Source organism: Leucoraja erinacea, chromosome 22 (genome assembly GCF_028641065.1).
Source record: "Leucoraja erinacea ecotype New England chromosome 22, Leri_hhj_1, whole genome shotgun sequence".
Lineage (NCBI taxonomy): Eukaryota > Metazoa > Chordata > Chondrichthyes > Rajiformes > Rajidae > Leucoraja > Leucoraja erinaceus.
In genome coordinates this window covers 3,657,210-3,679,404 of record NC_073398.1, presented here as the reverse complement: position 1 = coordinate 3,679,404, position 22,195 = coordinate 3,657,210, and the positions used below count along the sequence as shown (strand labels likewise).

General features: G+C 47.8%; 1 protein-coding gene across 2 annotated transcripts in view; it reads right to left on the bottom strand.

Moving 5' to 3' along the window:
* tmcc3 (transmembrane and coiled-coil domain family 3) overlaps window positions 1–18,164 on the bottom strand; it is a 112,142-nt gene extending 93,978 nt beyond the window's left edge. The window contains exon 1 of one of the 2 annotated variants that reach the window (XM_055652795.1): window positions 18,065–18,164. In XM_055652795.1, coding sequence (XP_055508770.1) covers window positions 18,065–18,097 — 33 coding nt within the window. In that variant the 5' untranslated portion in view covers window positions 18,098–18,164. The remainder of the gene's footprint in view (window positions 1–18,064) is intronic. The other variant, XM_055652793.1, reaches the window with a different exon arrangement.
* Window positions 18,165–22,195: the final 4,031 nt, after the last annotated feature.

Below are 22,195 nucleotides of genomic sequence, written 5' to 3'. Positions count from 1 at the left end.
ACAAAAAGATACCGGGCTGTAGGTGGAGGCTGCTGGCACCAGCACCACCGGAAGTACAATTAGTAATAATCTTTCAAAACTCTTTAGATTCTGGAGTAGTTCCTGAAGATTGGCGGGTAGCAAACGTAACCCCACTTTTTAAGAAGGGAGGAAGAGAGAAAATGGGGAATTACAGACCAGTTAGTCTAACATCGGTAGTGGGGAAACTCCAAATCTGAGGAAGGACATTATTGCCATAGAGGGAGTGCAGAGACGGTTCACCAGGCTGATTCCTGGGATGTCAGGACTGTCTTACGAAGAAAGACTGGATAGACTTGGTTTATACTCTCTAGAATTTAGGAGATTGAGAGGGGATCTTATAGAAACTTACAAAATTCTTAAGGGGTTCGACAGGCTAGATGCAGGAAGATTGTTCCCGATGTTAGGAAAGTCCAGGACAAGGGGTCACAGCTTAAGAATAAGGGGGAAATCCTTTAAAACCGAGATGAGAAGAACTTTTTTCACACAGAGAGTGGTGAATCTCTGGAACTCTCTGCCACAGAGGGTAGTTGAGGCCGGTTCATTGGCTATATTTAAGAGGGAGTTAGATGTGGCCCTTGTGGCTAAGGGGATCAGGGGGTATGGAGAGAAGGCAGGTTCGGGATACTGAGTTGGATGATCAGCCATGATCATATTGAATGGCGGTGCAGGCTCGAAGGGCCGAATGGCCTACTCCTGCACCTAATTTCTATGTTTCTATGTTTCTATAAGGACATGGGTCATAAGGAATAGGAGTAGGATTAGACCATTCGGCCCATCAAGTCTACTTCGCCATTCAATCATGGTTGATGTATCTCCCCTCTGAACCCCATTCTCCTGCCTTCTCCCCATAACCTCTGATGCCCGTACTAATCAAGAATCTATTTATCTCTGCCTTAAAAAATATCCACCGACTTGGCCTCCACAGCCTTCTGTGGCAAAGAATTCCAAAGATTCACCACCCTCTGACTAAAAAAAAACCGCCTCATCTCCTTCCTAAAAGAACGTGCTTTAATTCCGAGGCTATGTCCTCTGGTCCTAGACTCTCCCACTAATGCTAAACATGAGGCCATGATAAACTCATTTTATTTGCCTGCATGTGATCCATCTTCCCCCATTCCCTGCACATCCAAGTGCCTATCTAAAAGCTTCTCAAACGCTGCTATCATATCTGCCTCCACCACCACCCCTGGCAATGGCTTCCAGGTCAACCTCTGGGTAAAACAGTTATCCCGCACACTTCCCTTAACTTTGTTCCTTTCAACTTGTAGCTGTGGCCTCTAGTCTTGATATTTGCTCCATGGGATTCGCCACGCTAACTGTGCCTCTCATAATTTTAAATGCTTATATCAGGTCTCCCCACAGCCTCTGATGTTTCCAGCCCTATCTAGGGTTTCCATCATCTGGAGTTTTTATTTTATTTCACTGTACGTTTAATGACTTTGGTTGAATTCTCTCATTGAACTGGACCTGAGCAAACTCTTCACAGGCTGCCCAGTCTAAAGACTGGCGCCAGAGGCTGGTACAGCTGAGTGCCCTTGGACTGACGTAGGCAAGATCAGCAGCATCTTTGCACTGAAGTTCTGGCCCACTAGTTGCTCATGACCTCTTGGCACTGTTGTGGCTGAAGTATACGCTGGAGAAAACAGCTGTGAAGGTAGAGGGCAGAACAGCTGTTGTCCCGTTCCCCCCAGGGCCCATCTCTTCTCCGGAGAGAGAGGCCACACGCATATTGGAGGATGTCAGGGGTGATGGAGAGAATGCAGGAGAATAGGGTTGAGAGGGAAAGACAGATCAGCCACGATTGGATGAGACTAGATGGGCCGAATGGCCTAATTCTGTTCCTATCACTTATGAATATGAACTTATGAACAGCACCTCATATTTCGCTTGACAAGCTTACAACCCAGCGGTATGAATATTGATTTCTCTCATTCCAAGTAACCCTTGCTTTCCCTCTCTCTCCATCCCTCCCCCACCCTGGACGTTGTACTAGTTGCACTGTTTGTACCTCCTTGTATCACCTCTTCCACAGCCAACAATTGACCATCATGGGCTCATTGGCGCTGGGTCTGATTTGTTCTGTACCTTTCATACCTATAGTTTCCCTCTCCGCTCACTCTCAGTCTCGATCAATCACACATCTTCAAACGTCACTATTCCTTTTCTCCAGACCCGCTGAGTTACTCCAGCATTTTCTGTCTATCTTTATGGAAGATGTCCTACAATGAACACTAATCTCTGAGAAGATATCATGATGCCGGCATTAGTTTAGTTTAGTTTAGAGATACAGCGTGGAAACAGGCCCTTCAGCCCACCAAGTCCGCGCAGACCAGTGATCCCCGCACATTAACACTATCCTACACACACTCGGGACAATTTACAATTTTACCAAAGCCAATTAATGTATAAACCTGTACATCTTTGAGTGTGGGAGGAAACCAGAGCACCCGGAGAAAACCCACGCAGGTCACGGATGGAACTTACAAACTCCATATAGACAGCACCCATAGTCAGGATCGAACCCGGGTCTCCCTTTCCCCTAACTCGCTGTCTGAAGAAGGGTCTCGACCCAAAACATCACCTGTTCCTTTTCTCCAGAGATGCTGCCTGACACGCTGAGTTACTCCAGCATTTTGTGCCCATCTTTGGTTTAAACCAGCATCTGCAGTTCCCTCCGACACGTCTAAATTCAGGGCTCTTGCACTTTGTTGCAATCGGACAACAGAGGGTTGAAGAATTGAAACATTGCTCGGATGGGTCTCCCTGACAATGAACCAACATTTTCAATTACAAGCGTGGCTAGATGTTCTAGAAAACCCACTGCAGTTCTGTCCTCAAATTGACGTGAAATTGTTCAGTGTATTTTAGCCTCACAGAATGCTGACTAAAGGTAATGAAGCCAAAAGCATTTAATTGCAAACCCTGTGTGAAGTCATGAATTATGGATGATATTGAATGGAGATTAAAGCTGATAAAGAGCCAACGACTCACTCCCTGCAGTATTCATTACGTTAAGGACTTTGTCAATTAATTATCTTGTAGATAATTGATGTAACCACATATCACACCCTGGGCCAGTTTGCTAACTGAACTCTGCTTCCTCAGTGAAGATCGGGAATTTAAGATCTGAAAGGTTTCCAAGTTTATTATTACAGTTGCATTTTAATTATACTTATATTTACAATTTATACTTAAATGAAGGGCGGCACAGTGGCGCTGCTTGTAGAGTTGCTGCCTTACAGCACCAGAGACCCAGGTTCGACCCTGACTACGGATGCTGTCTGTGTGGAGTTTGTACTTTCTCTCTGTGACCGCGTGGGCTTTCCAAAGGCGTGCAGGTTTGTAGGTTAATTGGCTTCTGTAAATTGTCCCTAGTGTGTAGGATAGTGTTAGCGTGCGGGGGATTGCTGGTCGGTGCGGACTCGGAGGGCCGAAGGGCCTGTTTCTGCTCTCTATCTCAAAATTAAACTAAACAAAACCAAACCAAACTGAAGAAGGGTTTCAGCCCGAAACGTTGCCTATTTCCTTCGCTCCATAGATGCTGCCTCACCCGCTGAGTTTCTCCAGCATTTTGTCTACCTTCGATTTTCCAGCATCTGCAGTTCCTTCTTAAACGAAAAATAAACTAAACTATACTAAACAAGTGTGTAAGAAGGAACTGCAGATGCTGGTTTACACTGAAGGTAGATACAAAATGCTGGAGTAACCCACTCAACCCGTTGAGTTATTCATGATTTTATGTCTGTCTAAATTATACTACACTAAAATTAAAACTAAACTTAACTAATGATAGATATAATAAGCTTTAGTAACTCAGTGGGTCAGGCAGCATCTCTGGAGAAAAGGAATAGGTGACGTTTCAGGTCGAGACCCTTCTTCAGACCCAAAGTCAGGGGAAAGGGAAACGAGAGATATAGATGGTGATGTAGAGAGATAATGAAATGATTCAATTTATTGTCATTGTCAGTGTACAGTACAGAGACAACGAAATGCATTTTTAGCATCTCCCTTGAAAGGGAGACACAGGGCGTCGCAGTGTGCCCGTGCCCGCGCCTGCCGCCGTACATTCCATTACAGGCAAAGGTGGGTGAAGTGTCTTGCCCAAGGATGCACTCCAAGCGGGATTTGAACCGGCTACCTTCCGGTCGCCAGCCGAACTCTTAGCCCATTGTGCTATCTGTCGCCCTGCATATAGAACAAATGCATGAAAGATATGTTAAAAAGTAGCAATGATGAAGGAAACAGGTACAGACTTTGAAGCTGGTGCAACTTGTGGGGGAGGGATAGAGAGAGGGGGGGAAGCAGGGCTAATTGAAGTTAGAGAAAGTTAGTTTAGAGAAACTAAACCAAACTATGCATTAATTACACATCAATTCTGCAAGACTGTGAAAAGAAAAGGCAGTGCAAAAGAAACAAATCATTAGTGCAAAATACAACTAGAATTTTAAATTATACATCATTTATACACATATCTTTCATATGAAAGGTGGACTGTGTATAAATGATATATAATTTATATTTGCTTTAGGGGCTGTTAATTTCTGGGTTATTGTATTTCATCGTAAATCAGCTAATGATGACTGAACAATTGAAACATTGCTCTGATGTATAATTGATGTTTGCTTTAGGAACTGTCAGAAAGGAATTCTACAGCGTGTTGCTTGGAGTGGAGGTGGATGTTCAGTTTGGTTTTCATCCCTCCCTTGGCCTTGGGTGGTGTGGATATTGAATACTCGCCTGGATTTTCCACACTGGGCCCATCGGGACTTGCTGATCGCAGTCCCATGGATTTTCGAAAAGGCAACACCATTCCTTGAGGAGTTCTGGCACCCAGTAACTTTAGATTTGAGACTTTCGAGATACAGCGCAGAAACAGGCTTTTCGGCCCACCGGGTCCGCGCCAGTCAGTGATCCCCGGACACTAACGCAGGATGGAAATATCAAACACTAGGGGGGCATAACATTAAAACTGAGAAGGGAAAAGCTTAAAGGAGATATGCAGGGCAATAGGATAGTGTGTAGGATATTGCTAGTGTATAGGGATCGCTGGTCGGCACGGACTTGGTGGGCCGAATGGCCTGTTTCCAAGCTGTATCTCTAAAGTCTAAAAGTAGATAGGCACGAGGATATGCAGGGAATGGAGGGATATGAATCATGTGCAGGCACAGGAGATTAGTTGAACCTGGCAGCATGTTTGTCACGGATTGTGGGCCAAAGTGCCTGTTCCTGTTCTATGTATGTTCGCATTAGTTCTAGGGGCAGAAATAGGTCATTTGGCCCATCACGGGATGAGTTAACCAGGGAGTTGCAGAGGGAACGTTCTCTGCGGAATGGGGTGGAATGTGAAAATGTGTCTCGTTGGAGGTGGCGGAAATTTCGGAGGATTATGTTTTGTATGTGTCACATAATCCAGAGATCAGCCATGATTGAATGGTGGAGTAGACTCAATGGGCCGAATTGCCTAATTCTACTCCTAACACTTGAGCCTCAAAGCCCAGTCCAGCATTTCGTGACTAACTTCAACCTTTATTTGATGATAGACACAAAGTGCTGGAGTAACTCAGCGGGTCTGGCAGCATTCCTGGAGAAAAAGGATGGGTGACGTTTCAAGTTGGAACCTTTCTTCTGACCTGACATGTCACCTGGAGGAGGTAATTTTGACCTTTACCCGTACTCTATATCTGACTTTATTCACATTGGCCCAGACGTAAAATAAAACAGCTTATCGATCATTGGTGAGTCTATCAAACAAGTCGGTTTAGTACAGGCCTCAGCAATGTACATCGTGAAACAATGTGCACAATCCCAAACTGCTTCAACAGGCTGCAGTAACTGTAGCATTTTTATACCCTGCTGATACAATGGTTACTTGTTAAGTAGAAATAAAACATCTTTAATCAATGTAACCTTTCATCTTTGTCTTTCCCCAGAGTTAACTTTAATTCTTACGTTTCTTGTTGTTTTGTAAATCCTCCCATGTATCTAACATGTAGATACCGTAAATGTCCAGATTCTACTCGACAAATGGAGTCCCCTCGCAAAAGAGGTTGTTTGTTACCCTTTGGGAGACTTGGCTGCTAAACACCGCGACAAGCTGTCATTTCAAGTTGCATCGGAGAAGAACCTAGACAGAACTGCAAAGGACCCCCTACTAATAAGGAAGCCCAGGTACCTTCTCAGCAGAATGTGTTGGAAGGAACTGCAGATGCTGGTTTAAACCGAAGAGAGACACAAAATGCTGGAGTGACTCAGCGGGGCAGGCAGCATCTCTGGAGAGAAGGAATGGGTGACGTTTCGGGTCGAGACCCTTCTTCAGAATTCTTCTGGCGAAGGGTCACGACCCCAAAACGTCACCCATTCCTTCCCTCCAGCGACGCTGCCTGTCCCGTTGAGTTACTCCAGATTTTTGTGTCTATCTGAGCAAAATGTTTCAGCTTTAGCTATTTTAACTACATTCCATTTGGGCCATTTTCCCATCATGTTCCCCAGTATGTGAGCTCCAGGGTTAACCAAACTATAACCTCCTCACCTTACTTATAATTCTCAAAATTCACGACAACATTACCCGTCCACATTGTTTAGAGATGCTGCCTGAGCCGCTGGGTTACTCCAGCACTTTGGTCTATCTTTGGTGTGAACCAGCATCTGCAGTTCCTTCCGACAATCTTTATTTAAAATTCCAAGTTCAATGGAATGAGCTAGTTCCACCAGAGCTCGCGTGGTGGGATTTAAACACGTCTTCAGAACATTAGGTATGAATGAATGAATGATGATTGCATGAATGAATGAATGACTGAATGAATGAATAAATGATTGAATGATGATTGAATGAATGAATGAATGATGATTGAATGAATGAATGCATGATGAATGAATGAATGAATGCATGAATGAATGAATGATTGAATGCATGAATGAATGAATGATTGAATGCATGAATGAATGAATGATTGAATGAATGAATGGATGGATGATTGAATGAATGAATGAGACTTTGTTACGTGTGACATCCTTTGTTCAGCATTCCGTACACAAAGTGTGCAAAGAGTCGCCACCTAAAGGGCACAAACAAAATTACAAAGTGTTCAATGTTGTTGCCAATGGTCCCTCTTAGTTCTTAGTGGTACATCATCGCTGACCTTCGGCACCTACCACAGTCCCATCCACGGTCGCCCGTTGCTGGTTCCTCTCTTGGACCGCCTTCCTCTCTCTGACGCCCCCCCCCCCCCTCTCTCCAACTGCCCTCCCCTCTCTCCGATGGTCCCCTCACTGTCCCCGGTCCCTGCTCACTCTCACGGCGCAGGTCCTGTCGACAGGCCACGGTCCACGGAGAGAGTGACTTGGTCTCTTCTCCTGACCTCAGGACCACGTGACTGGCCTTCCCAGGGAGCACAGATCGACCACAGCTACAGTAAACACTGTCCCTGCTTCAACATCAGAGAGCTTCTTGAACATCTAACAGATGTTGAAGTTACCCCATCTGGATCTGACCTGACCTCAAAGCAACAGATTAAAATTTTATGGAGAATATACAGTAATTGATCTTAACAATAAAATCAAATTGAAAAAGCTGTACTGCTCTGAAGGAAATTTCCCAAGGGACGGTGCGGGAGGAACTGATAAGGTTGCAAATAGTTTAGAGCCGAAGACACTGCAGAAAACTTAATGCGTAGGAAGGAACTGCCGATGCCAGTTTACACTAATGGTAGACACAAAATGCTGGGGAACAAGGGGTCACAGTCCAGAACAAGGGGTCTCAGTTTAAGGATAAGGGGGAAATCTTTTAGGACCGAGATGAGGAAAACATTTTTCACACAGATAATGAATCTCTGGAATTCTCTGCCACAGAAGGTAGTTGAGGCCAGTTCATTAGCTATGTTTAAGAGGGTTAGATGTGGCCCTTGTGGCTAAAGGGATCAGGGGGTATGGAGAGAAGGCAGGTACAGGATACTGAGTTGGATGGTCAGCCATGATCATATTGAATGGCGGTGCAGGCTCGAAGGGCCGAATGGCCTACTCCTGCACCTATTTTCTATGTTTCTATGTTTCTAAGAGTCTCGACCTGAAACGTCACCCATGCCTTCTATCCAGAGACGCTGTCTGTCCCGCTGAGTTACTCCAGCACTTTGTGTCCATCTAACTTAATGGTTCAATGGTTATTCTCACATAGGCACAGCACAATGAAATTATTTTGCACAACAATGGCAGTGGTAGAGTTGCTGCCTCACAGCGCTGGAGACCCGGGTTCGATCCTGACCACGGGTGCTGTCTGTATGGAGTTGTACGTTCTCTCTGTGACCGCGTGGGTTTTCTCCGGGTGCTCCAGTTTCCTCCCACACTCCACAGACGTGCAGGTTTGTCAGTTAATTGACTTCGGTATAAATTGTAAGTTGGCCCTAGTGTGTTGGATTGTGCTAGTGTACGGGTTGGCGCGGACTCGATGGGCCGAATGGTCTGTTTCTGCACTGTATATCTAAAACAAAAAACTGAAACTAAAACCTTGTAGAGTTGATGCCACACAGCGCCGGAGAGCCGGGTTCAGATTCAGATTCAATTTTAATTGTCATTGTCAGTGTACAGTACAGAGACAACGAAATGCATTTAGCATCTCCCTTGAAGAGCGACATAGCAAACGATTTGAATAAAAAATAAATAATAAGTGTCCGGGGGGGGGGGGTGATTGGCAGTCACCGAGGTACGTTGTTTAGTAGAGTGACAGCCGCCGGAAAGAAGCTGTTCCTCGACCTGCTGGTTCGGCAACGGAGAGACCTGTAGCGCCTCCCGGATGGTAGGAGGGTAAACAGTCCATGGTTGGGGTGAGAGCAGTCCTTGGCGATGCTGAGCGCCCTCCGCAGACAGCGCTTGTTTTGGACAGACTCAATGGAGGGGAGCGTGGAACCGGTGATGCGTTGGGCAATTTTCACCACCCTCTGCAGTGCCTTCCGGTCGGAGACAGAGCAGTTGCCATACCATACTGTGATGCAGTTGGTAAGGATGCTCTCGATGGTGCAGCGGTAGAAGTTCACCAGGATTTGAGGAGACAGATGGACCTTCTTCAGTCTCCTCAGGAAGAAGAGATGCTGGTGAGCCTTCTTGATCAGAGTAGAGGTATTGTGGGTCCAAGAGAGGTCATCGGAGATGTTGACTCCCAGGAACCTGAAGCTAGAAACACGTTCCACCTCCGTCCCGTTAATGTGGATGGGGGTGTGCGTGCCACCTCTGGACTTCCTGAAGTCTACAATGAGCTCCTTGGTCTTCTTGGAGTTAAGGGCCAGGTTGTTGTCAGCGCACCATGCTGCTAAGTGCTGGACCTCCTCCCTGTAGGCCAGCTCATCGTTGTTGCTGATGAGGCCAATCACCGTTGTATCATCTGCATACTTGATGATGGTGTTAGTACCATGTACAGGTGTGCAGTCATAGGTGAAGAGGGAGTAGAGGAGGGGGCTCAGCACACAGCCCTGAGGAACGCCGGTGTTCAGGGTGAGGGTTGAAGAGGTGTGCTTGTCTAACCTCACAGACTGGGGTCTGTTGGTTAGAAAGTCCAGTATCCAGTTGCAGAGGGAGGGGTCGATGCCCAGGTTACCGAGTTTGGTGATCAGTTTTGATGGAATAATGGTGTTGAATGCTGAGCTGTAATCGATGAACAGCATTCTTACATAAGTGTCTCTGTTGTCAAGGTGGGAGAGGGCGGAGTGAAGTGCCGTTGAGATGGCATCCTCCGTACTCCTGTTCTTGCGGTAGGCAAACTGATAGGGATCCAGTGTGGGGGGTAGGCAGCTTTTGAGGTGTGCCAGGACCAGCCTCTCGAAGCACTTGGTGATGATGGGGGTAAGTGCAACTGGGCGGAAGTCGTTGAGGCTTGCCGCAGTGGAGTGTTTTGGCACTGGCCGATGGAGGTGGCTTTAAGGCAAGTGGGGACAACTGCTTGGGCAAGTGACAGGTTGAAGATGTCAGTCCAGACGTCTGTCAGCTGCGCAGCACAGGCACTGAGCACGCGCCCGGGGATGCCGTCAGGGCCAGCAGCCTTACGTGCATTAGTCCTACTCAGTGCCACGTACACGTCGTAGGGGGTGAGTGTGAGGGGTTGGTGATCGGCAAGTAGCACAGCCTTGATGGCTGTCTCTAGATTGTCCCTGTCGAAGCGGCCATAGAAGTGGTTAAGCTCCTCAAGGAAGGAGGCGTCGCTGGATGTGGGGGTGATGTTGGAGGGTCTGTAGTCCGTGATGGCCTGGATGCCTTGCCACATGTGTCGGGGGTCGGAGTTGTTGTTGAAGTGCTCCTCAATCCTGAGCTTATGGCAGTGCTTGGCCTTCCTGATGCCCCTCTTCAGGTTAGCCCTGGATGAACTGTAGGCTCGAGCATCGCCTGACCTGAAAGCGGTGTCCCGTGCTTTCAGCAGTAGCCTGAACTCGCTGTTCATCCATGGCTTCTGATTCGGGTATATGGTCACCTGTTTGAGGGAGGTGACACTATTGATGGTGGAGTTTATAAAGTCCAGAACAGAGGATGTATAGGAATCAATGTCCGTGTGAGAGTCAAGGGTGGCCTGGGCTGCAAACGCCTTCCAGTCAGTGTTTCCAAAACACTGCTGAAGTGTGAAGTCCGCTTCCTCTGACCAGACTTTAACTGTCCTTACAGTTGGTTTAACCCGTCTGATGAGTGGGGAGTACTTAGGGAGCAGGAACAATGAGACGTGATCAGACTGACCAAGGTGGGGGAGGGGGATGGCTTTGTAAGCTTCAGCCATGTTGGTGTAGACTTTGTCCAGTGTCTTGTCTACTCTAGTGGGGAAGGATACATGTTGGTGGAATTTGGGGAGTACAGTCTTCAGGTTGGAGTGATTGAAGTCACCCGCAACAATGAAGGCTGCCTCGGGGTTGTGAGTCTGTTGTTTGCTAATGGCAGTATGCAGCTCTTTCATTGCAAGCTTGGCATTAGCATCAGGAGGGATATAGGCTGCAGTCACAACAGTGGAGGTGAACTCTCTGGGCAGATAGAACGGTCTGCATCTAACCAAGAGGAATTCAAGGTTAGCTGAGCAGTGACTCTCGATGATGACGATCCTGACCACGGGTGCTGTCTGTACAGAGTTCGTACGTTCTCCCCGTGACCGTGTGGGTTTTCTCCGGGTGCTCAGGTTTCCTCCCACACTCCAAAGATGTACAGGATTGCAGGCTAACTGGCTTGGTATAAATATAAATGATCCCTAATGTGTGTAAGGCTGTGTTAGTGTACGGGGATCGCTGGCCGGCACGGACATGGTGGGCCGAAGGGCCTGTTTCTGCGCTGTGTCTTTAAACTAAGCGACACTGAACTAAACTAAAAATCATAAATTTGAGCAATTTGCAATTTTAGCAATTAGACAGGTACGTTGAGCGGACAGGTTTAGAGGGATATGGACCAAATGCAGGCAGGTATGTTATGTTGGTCAGTGTTGTAGGGCCTGTTTCCACACTGTATGTCTCTGGGACCACATTTTGGCACCGTTTACAAAGAAAAAGAAAAAAAGTCCAAAGTCTGGGTTGCTGGAAGTACTTGGTAGCCGTCAAACATAAATTAGTAGCTCTGGTTGTAATGGATTAAAAAATGCTAGACATGAGAAGTGGTGCACTGGGGAGGAGAGGGGCAGACGGTGGCCTTGCTGTGACACAGCTGCTGCTCTACCATCAATCGCTCTTTTTATTCCCAGTGCGTTCAGTGGAGGGGCATAAAAAGCCCTTGGGTGCAGCAGTGCGAGCCTTGAGAGGGATTCACTGCTGCAATGCTGAGAGACTGCAGTCACGCAGCACACAGCTGCAATAGGCAATGACTGCTGGCGACGACACGAGCAATATGGGTAATGTTGTTGCATTGCGGCATTTCACACACACTCAATAGGAAAATTAACTTCCACTCCTCATTCCCACCGCATCAAACCCTGACCAGCCTCCTCCCCAGATAGACTCCACACTGCAGATTGGCACTGCATTAAAGGCTTACCTATCTACTACTATCTACCTCATTCATAACCCTTGGACTATCTTTGGTTGCACTTTGCTGCATTTATCTTGCACTAAACGTTATTCCCTTATCATGTACCTATACGCAGTAAATGGCTCAATTGTAATCGTGTATTGTCTTTCAGCTGACTGGTTAGCACGCAATCAAAGCTTTTCACTGTACCTACACGTGACAATAAACTAAACCGTAAACTGTGATAAACTCTACTGACAAAGTTAGAGACTTTAGACCTTGTGGATGCAGCGCAGAATCAGGCCCTTCGGCCCACCGAGTCCGGGCTGACCAGCGATCACCTGGTACACTAGCACTATCCCACACACTAGGGACCATATGCAATTTTTTATGACTGAAGCCAATTGACTTACAAGCTTGAACGCCTTTGGAGCGTGGGAGGAAACCGTAGCACCCGGAGAAAACCCACGCGGTCACACGCAAACGTGCAAACTCCGTGCAGACAGCACCCGTTGTCAGGATCGAACCTGAGTCCCTGGCGCTGTGGGACAGCAACACTACCGCTGCGCCACCGTGCCGCCCCCAATATTTGCATATCTTTGCATGTGGTTATCTTTGCATTTAGGCTGTTAAAGGAAGCTGCAATTCAATATCCACAGCTGCAGTATAACTAACACTTCCAAAAACAACTGAAATATATATAAAATGTCTTTCACAATCTCAGGACAGCTCAAAGCTCTAACCATTGAAATCTGAAATACAGTCACTGTGGTAACAAGACAGCAAACTTGCACAGAAGCTCATAGGTTCATAAGTGATAGGAGTAGAATTAGGCCATTCAGCCCATCAAGTCTGCTACGCCATTCAATCATGGCTGATCTATCTCTCCCTCTCAAACCCATTCTCCTGCCTTCTTCCCATAACCCCCTGACACCCGTACTAATCAAGAATCTATTTATCTCTGCCTTAAAAATATCCATTGACTTGGCCTCCACATTGAATCTGTGGCAACGAATTCCACAGATTCACCACCACCAACATGGACCCTCAATTAGCAATGATATAAAAAAACACAATGGCAGTGACGTAGCTGGTATAGCCACTGCCTCACAGCGCCAGGCACCCAGGTTCAATCTTGACCTCAGCTACTGTCTGTAAGGAGTTTGCACGTTCTCCCTTTGACCACGTGGATTTCCTCTGGGTGACAATAGACAATAGACAATAGGTGCAGGAGTAGGCCATTCGGCCCTTCGAGCCAGCACCACCATTCAATGTGATCATGGCTGATCATCCCCAATCAGTACCCCGTTCCTGCCTTCTCCCCATATCGCCAGACTCCGCTATTTTTAAGAGCCCTAACTAGCTCTCTCTTGAAAGCATCCAGAGAACCTGCCTCCACCGCCCTCTGAGGCAGAGAATTCCACAGACTCACTACTCTCTGAGAGAAAAAGTGTTTCCTCGTCTCCGTTCTAAATGGGTGCTTCGGTTTCCTCCCACACCCCAAAGACAAGCAGGTTGGTACGTTAACTGGTCACTGTAAATTGTTCCTGGTGTTAGTGGGAGGAAGAGTCAGGGGGGAGTTGATCGGAATACGTGGGAAGAGGGAATGGGACTGGTTACTTTAGTTTAGTTTAGAGATACAGCGTGGAAACAGGCCCCTCGGCCAACCATTTTTTCTCCCCTCCCCATCTCCATCCCCACCGAGTCCGCACCAAACAGCGAAACCCAACCTACACACACTAAGGACAATTTTACACATTCACTAATCCTGGTCCCAATCCTGCTCCAACTCTTTCTCTGGATGTGTGAGCAGGCAGGGGCTCAGCAGACGTTAAGGTGGGTGAGTCTACATTAGCGAGCGTCTGGTGGGAGAGTCTAGCACCAGAGGGCACAGCCTCAGAAAAAAAGGACGGACTTTAAGAAAGGAGATGAGGTGGATTTCTTTTTAGTCAGCGCGTGGTGAATCTGTGGAATTCATTGCCACAGACGGCTGTGTGGGCCAAGTCAATGGATACTTTTAAGGTACCCTCCCCCACCCCATCCACCCCTCCCCTCTGCCCCTCCTAACTGCCCCTCCACCACACCCCTCCCCCACCCTCTGTTCCTCCCCTACCCCCTCCACCACACCCCTCCCCCACCCTCTGCTCCTCCCCTTCCCCCTCCACCACCACCCCCCCCCCCCTCCACCCCAGTCCCCCCCCCAAAAAAAAAAATCACCCACCGGCCCGGCCCCTGTTCTCTCCTTAGAACCGAACCCCTTGACATCCAACATCTACGGCCTTTGGACCTTTGGGCCTTTGTGACCAGGCATCCCCTTCTCTCTGGACACCTCATCTTGCATGCACCACAGTAACCCCATTCATACATCCAGCTCCGCCCCCCGGCTCCTGAGCTGTGTGCAACATGCCTGTGCAAGCCCAAGAGCGGTTCCCATCTCATTCCCTGCCCCACTCAACCTGTCTCGTGCACTTGTTTCAACAAGCCCAGCGGCTCAATCCATCTGCAGAGACACGTTGGTATTTTCTGGCATGGAAATGCACGCCCACTATTCTCCAAAGTAAGTTGCAAAAAGATGCAAGAAAGTTAGTTCAGCTTGGAGTTAAGTTCCCGTTCCGATGATACTGTCTGCACAGTCAGGCTCTACAGAGGCCCAGATAAACCAGGGCAGGTGAGGAGAGCAGGTAGTCAGAGCACTCCTCCTCAACACTGCCTGATGAGCACAAGTTCACGTTATAGTAATAGAATTAGGCCATTCGGCCCATCGCGTCTACTCCGCCATTCACTCATGGCTGATCCCTGCCTCCTAATCCCATTTTCCTGCCTTCTCCCCATAACCCTCAGCACCCGTTCTAATCATGAATTTGTCCATCTCTGCCTTAAAAATATCCACTGACTTGGCCTCCACAGCCCTCTGTGGCAACGAGTTCTACAGATTAACCACCCTCTGACTAAAGAAGTTCCTCCTCGCCTCCTTTCTAAAAGAGTGCCTTTTAATTCTGAGGTTAAGACCTCTGGTCCTAGACTCTCCCACCAGTGGAAACATCCTCTCCACATCCACTCTATCCAGGCCTTTCATTATTCCGTAACTTTCAATGAGGTCCCCCCCTCAACCTTCTAAACTCCAGCGAGTACAGGCACAGTGGTGTAAAACGTGCATCATATGTTAACCCACTCATTCCTGGAATGGTAAACCTCTTCAGGACCCTCTCCAGAGCCAGCACATCCTTCCTCGGACATGGGGCCCAGATTTGCTCACAGACCAGCGCCTTATAGAGTCTCAGCATTACATCTCTCTTTTTGTTGAAAATCCCACTCAGATAGTCATAGCGTCCGACAGCGCGGAAACAGACCCTTCAGCCCAACTTACCCACACCGACCAACACTAGTCCCACCTGCCTGCGTTTGGCCCATATCCCTCTAAACCTGTCCTGTCTATGCACCTAACTTTATGTTTCTTAAATGCTGTGATAGTCCCTGCCTCAATTATCTCCTGTGGCAGCTCGTTCCATACGCCCACCACCCTTTGTGTGAAAACAAGTTGCCCCTCAGGCTCCTATTAAATCTTTCTCTCTTCACCTTAAACCTATGGCCCCTTGTTCTCAATTCTCTTACTCTGGGCAAGAAACTCTGAGCCTGTATCTGATCTATGCCTGTAACGATTTTGTACACCTCTACAAAATTACCCCTCATCCTCCTGCGTCCCCAAGACATAGAGTCCTAGCCTGCGGAGCCTCATCCAATAGCTCAGATCCTCGAGTCCCGGCAACATCCTCGTAAATCTTCTCTGCACCCTTTCCAGCTTGACAACATCTTTCCTGGAACATGGTGCCCAAAACACAGCACAATACAACCTCACCAACGTCTTATACAACTGCAACATGACCTCCCAACTTCTAGACTCAATACTCTGACTGATGAAGGCCAATGTGCCGTAAAGCCTTTCTGACCACCCTAGCCGCTTTCAAGGAAAAATATAGGTACAAAGTCCCCCACATACATGTCCTGCCAAAGCTGGCCCAATTGAGTTCCCTACAAGAGCAAATTGTGCAGTTATTTGTGTGACTGGTAGGACTGGAGGATCAACTCGGAGCCACCAGTTAGTTGCAGACTATCCCAGGGTAATAAACAAGCCCGTTTTCAAAGATGTCCAAATAAACTACTGATAAATCACTTAGTATGTAACTGTACCTCAGTTTTGCCATTGGTTTGCTATTGTCATGTCTGTCGAGATACAAATCTTTGTTTGCGTGTTACCCAGTCAAGTCACGGCAGCACGGGGGCGCAGCGGCAGAGTTGGGGGGCGGGGGGTGGGGGGGATCTGATCTCAGCTTCTGCAGTTTCTTGTGCGACACCAATCTGCCGATGAAGCTCGCTCCTCTGTATCCACCTGTCAGTTGCAGGACTTTGTCCCGCCCCCACCTCTTGTCCAGCTTTCTCCCTCACTGCTCCTACCAGTATGAAGAAGAATCCCAACCCAAATCGTGGTGTAGATAGTCCTTGATTATGTTGGCATTATGTCGCAGTGAATGGCAGCCAGAGCAGGTGAGAAAGAACAATGACTAAAAGTGAAAAGAGAGGGGACACATGGGCAGAATGAACGTAAAAGGATTTAAGAGAGAGTTAGATAGAGCTCTAGGGGCTGGTGGAATCAAGGGATATGGGGAGAAGGCAGGCACGGGTTATTGATTGGGGACGATCAGCCATGATCACAATGAATGGCGGTGCTGGCTGGAAGGGCCGAATGGCCTCCTCATGCACCTATTTTCTATGTTTCCATGTTTCTATGTAAAAGTGTGTAAAAGCACAGCTCCAGATTTAGGGACAGTTTCTTCCCAGCTGTTATCAGGCAACTGAACCATCCTACCACCAACTAGAGAGCAGTCCTGAGCTACTATCTACCTCATTGGAAACCCTTGGACTAACTTTAATCGGACATTATCTTGCACTAAAGATTATTCCCTTTATCATGTATCTGTAAACTGCTAGTAGCTCGATTGTAATCATGCATTGTCTTTCCGCTGGCTGGTTAGCACGCAACACAAGTTTCTCACTGTACCTCGGTACACGTGACAACTCAACTAAGTGTGTGTGTGCACATGCTGGACTTTTGTGAGATAGTCGCAGTGTCCATCGGGCAGCCGTTGTAACCAGGGATGGTCTGTGACAAATTTCAGATGTAATTGTGTGGGAAGGAACTGCAGGTGCAGGCTTAAACTGAAGATAGACATAAAACGCTGGAGTAACTCAGCGGGTCAGGCAGCATCTCTGCAGTAAAGGAATAGGTGATGTTTCAGGTGGAGACCCTTGTTCAGACAGGTAAATTGCTTGCTTGGAAAACGGCCAATGGGCATGAAAAGCATCTCAGAACTGCAAGTCCCTTCTCAAATCAAGCGGGGACAAGATCTGTTACAATTCGCAACACATTTGGGGCAGCACGGTGGCGCAGCGGTGGAGACCCGGATTCAATCCTGACCACGGGTGCTGTCTGTATGGAGTTTGTACGTTCTCCCTGTGACCAAGTGGGTTTCCTCCGGGTGCTCAGGTTTCCTCCCACACTCCAAAGACGTACAGGTTTGTAGATTATTTGGCTTCGGTGAAAATTGTAAATTGTCCCTCGTGTGTGTTAGACAGTATTTGTGTGCGGGGATCGCTGGTCAGCGCGGACCCGGTGGGCGGAGGGCCTGTTTCCGCGCTGTATCTCTAAAGTAAACTTAAGACCGACACAAAAAGCTGGAGTAACTCAGCAGGTCAGACAGCATCTCTGGAGAGAAGGTGTAGGTGACGTTTCGGGTTGAAACCCTGATGCGTTGATGAAACCATTTCACAACCTCCAATGATGTGTGACCAATAATTCACAATGTTTGCAACAGTCCACAGATGCTAACAGTTGCAACTCCGTCATCCCAAAAATAACTTTGAGTTTGCACAGCATAGAGTTTTGAAAATAGGAAGTTTAAAGTCTTAATCAGTTGAACAGCCCGCCAGTGACTTCCTACTCGAAGAAATGTTTATGAGATTGAAATATTCAAGTCGGGTAGCAGTGGCAAAAAAATGTGTGACAAATAGTTTAAAGCACAGTTCCGTGTCCTACCTGCGTTACTACGATGCTTGGCACCCTCTTCATTTCTCTCTCACGTCCCGGTTCAATGAAGTTGCGACTGCAGGGAAGTCTGTGACGAACTGGTTAAACCAGTCGATGATCAGGGCAACCCCTTCCTGTCTCTGGCACCCTTTCCCTGAAGTCTTGACGTGGACCAGCGAGTTAAACCGGTTTGCAACACTCGCTCATTACAACACAGAAGGAGCTCGTTCAGCCCATCCAGTCCATGGTAGCCCCCTCCTGCATTGCAATTCCACCCGCCCCATTCCCCCCCTCTTTGCATCCCTGTGCCCATGAATTAAATTGCCACTGACAGCTGCGGAGGCCAAGTCAATGGATACGTTTAAGGCGGATGTCGACAGGTTCTTGACTCGTAATGTGTAAGAAAGAACTGCAGATGCTGGGTTAAATCGAAGGTAGATACAAAATGCTGGAGTAACTCAGCGGGCGAGGCAGCATCTCTGGAGAGGAGGAATGGGCGACCCTTCCCTTCTTCAGGCTGATTAGCACGGGTGTCAAAGATTCTGGGGAAAAAGGCAGGAGAATGGGGGTGAGAGGGAGAGATAGATCAGCCATGATTGAATGCTGGAGTAGACTTGATGGGCTGAATGGCCTCATTCTGCTCCAATCACATGACTTTATGCAACACACCATGCGGTTTCCCCAAACACTCTGTTTTGATTCTTCTGGTGTTTGCCCACACTAGTATACTCCTGTGTCACATGTACCTAGGTACAGTGACGTTCTTTGTTTTTGCATACAATGCACAGAGTACGGGCAGGAAGAGTCACCATGTGTCTGGCTTGCCGACAAAGCCGTAGCCCCAAAGACAACTACTGAGTTAGAATCCCGATGCTCCCTCCCTTTGGTCTCCCTCTAACCCGTGACCCCCCCCCCCCATCCCCCCCCCCATTCCCAAGGTTCAGGTTAGGCCAAACCAATGTCAGCAACTTGGACCCAGTGGTTACCAATGATGCTGGGGATTGGCCTCTCCTGGACTCTCAGCCAGTGACGGAGATTCGAAGAGCAACGTGAGAGAGGGCAATGTCACACCTATGCCAGATAAACCATCTGGATTAGTAAGGCTTCAAAGGGCGGTCACGGTGGCGCAGCGGTAGAGTTGCTGCCTTACAGCTAATGCAGCGCCGGAGACCCAGGTTCGATCCTGTCTACGGGTGCTGTCTGTACGGAGTTTGTGCGTTCTCCACGTGATTCTGCATGGGTTTTCTCTGAGATCCAAAGACGTACAGGTTTGTAGGTTAATTGGCCTGGTAAATGTAAAATTGTCCCTAGTAGGTGTAGGATAGTGTTAATGTGCGGGGATCGCTGGTCGGTGTGGACTCGGTGGGCCAAAGGGCCTGTTTCCGTGCTGTATCTCTAAAACTAAACTAAAAAAATGAAACAGTCATATTGTCATAAGTCATAGACAGAACACTTAAATCCTTGCAGCAGCACAGCAGAATCGGTAAGCATAGCACTCTGTAAATCAGAGAGACAAGGAGAGAGTGTGTATGTGTATTTGTTGGACGGTATAGGCTCTGTGTGTGGGTAGGAAGGAACTGCAGATGCTGGTTTACACTGAAGACAGACACAAAGTGCTGGAGTAACTCCACGGGACAGGCAGCATCTCTGGAGAGAAGGAGTGGGTGATGTTTTGCATCAAGATCCTTCTTCAGACTGAGAGTCAGGGGAGAGGGAGACACAGAGATAAGGAAGGGTAAGGTGTGAAAACGAGATCAAAGGGGACGAAGCTCAAGGAAAATGTACAATAGATCATTGTAAGCTAGGGGAAGCTGGCAATGAGGCATGCAAAGGTAACATTTAATCAGGAGGACAGTCAGACTGGTCGGGAGGGATGGAGAGGGAAAGCAATGGTCACTTGAAGTTAGATAAGTCAATATTCATACCACTGGCTATACATTCTCGTCCCAGCAAAATATGAGGTGCTGTTCCTCCAGTTTGCGCTGGGCCTCACTCTGACAATGGAGGAGGCGAAGGACAGAGAGGGCAGATTGGGAATGGGAGGGGGAGTTAAAGTGCTGAGCAACCGGGAGTTCAGGTAGGTTTAGGCGGACTGAGCGGAGGTGTTCAGCGAAACGATCGCCAAGCCTGCGCTTGGTCTCGCCGATATAGAGTAGTTCACTCTTGGAACAGCAGATACACACACATGTAGATGAGGTTGGAGGAGGTGCAAGTGAACCTCTGCCTCACCAGGAAAGACTGTTGGGGTCCTTGGACGGAGGTGATGGGGGAGGTAATGGGACAGGTGTTGCACCTCCTGCAGTTGCAGGGGAAAGTACCTGGGGAGGGGGTGGTCTGGGTGGAAGAGCTAACCAGGGAGTTGCGGAGAGAACGGTCTCTGCTGAAAGGGGTGGAGATGGGAAGATGTGGGATCCCGTTGGAGGTGGCGAAAATGTCGGAGGATTGTGTGGGGTATGTGACGTGCGGGATAGTGGTGTGTGTGTGTGTGTGTGAGTGGTGTGTGTGTGTGTGTGTGTGTGTGTGTGTGTGTGTGTGTGTGTGTGTGTGTGTGTGTGTGTGTGTGTGTGTGTGTGTGTGTGTGTGTGTGTGTGTGTGTGTGTGTGTGTGTGTGTGTGTGTGTGTGTGTGTGTGTGTGTGTGTGTGTGTGTGTGTGTGTGTGTGTGTGTGTGTGTGTGTGTGTGTGTGTGTGTGTGTGTGTGTGTGTGTGTGTGTGTGCAAATGTGTGTGAGTCAGATAGACAGTGCTCAGTGTACTGAGTGAGGCTACTGTTATGGAGCCTTTTCCTGAATTAGATAAAACCTCCATCATGCCAGTTGCCTGTTCTTGACATCTCTGATGCATCAAAATGTGGATCCCGTTGAGGTATTTCTGGTTCTTTGATCTTCTTGGAGGAACTGAAACGAAGGCCACAGCTTCTGGTGAAGTGACAGTGTTTTTTGATCTCGTGGCTGTCAGCAGTTAATATATAATGATGGAGACACATAACGGATGCAGGAAGCTGCCATCATTTCAGTGGCTGCAGTGGAACTGTAACTAAAATTGGCGTTCAATCTGATAAACTTGTGAAAATAACTCTGGGGAAAAATAACAATTCTTTCAAACTAAATTGGTCCACTACTGGAAATTGAATTGTCAAATACATTTGAAATGTATGGAAATATGATGAATTATTTCTGATGTAAGTAGATCTGATAAAGTAGTAAGCAGATTCTAATAATAGTAGATCTTTTTAGTTTCATATACTTTAGAGATACAGCATGGAAACAGGCCCTTCGGCCCATCGAGCCGGCGCTCACCAGTGATCACGCGTATACTTGCACTATCCTACACACGAGGGACAATTTACAATTTTTACTGAAGCCAATCAGCCTACAAACCTGTACGTCTTTGGAGCGTGGGAGGAAACCGGAGAAAACGCAAGCGGACACAAGGAGAACATGCAAACTCCGCACAGACAGCACCTGGAGTCAGGATCGAACCCGGGTCTCTGGCGATGAGGCTGCAACTCTACCGCTGTGCCACCGTGCGTGCCGTCCCTTAGGTTGGAGAGATAGATAGAGGTCAGCAGACCTATATACGCCAATATTCAAGGCAGGAGTGTACCGTCACAGTTCATAGTTGGAAAAGCGATGCTGGAATTTAATGGAATATGGTCCCAGGTGCAACTTTAACCAAAACGTTAGACTGGCCATTGGGTCGTCTTCATTTGGCAAGGCCTGGATAGAGTGGATCTGGAGAGGATGTTTCCACTGGTGGGAGAGTCTAGAACCAGAGGGTGCAGCCTTGGAATAAAAGGGCGTACCTTTAGAAAGGAGACGAGGTGGAATTTCTTTAGTCAGAGGGTGGTGAATCTGTGGAATTCTTTGCCACAGATGGCTGTGGAGGCCAAGACATTGGGTACGTTTACAGCGGAGATTGATAGGTTCTTCATTAGTAAGGGCATCAGAGGTTCTGGGGATGAGAATGAGGTTGGGAGGGGAAAATAGATCAGCCATGATTGAACGGCAGAGTAGTCCCAATTGGCCGAATGGCCTAACTCTGCTCCAATGTCTCTCTGGGGGATGTTTCTATTTGATGTTAACGCTGCCTGGTGTAATTAATGTCAGCCTGATTTTGGCTGCTTTTCCTATTACTGCAATA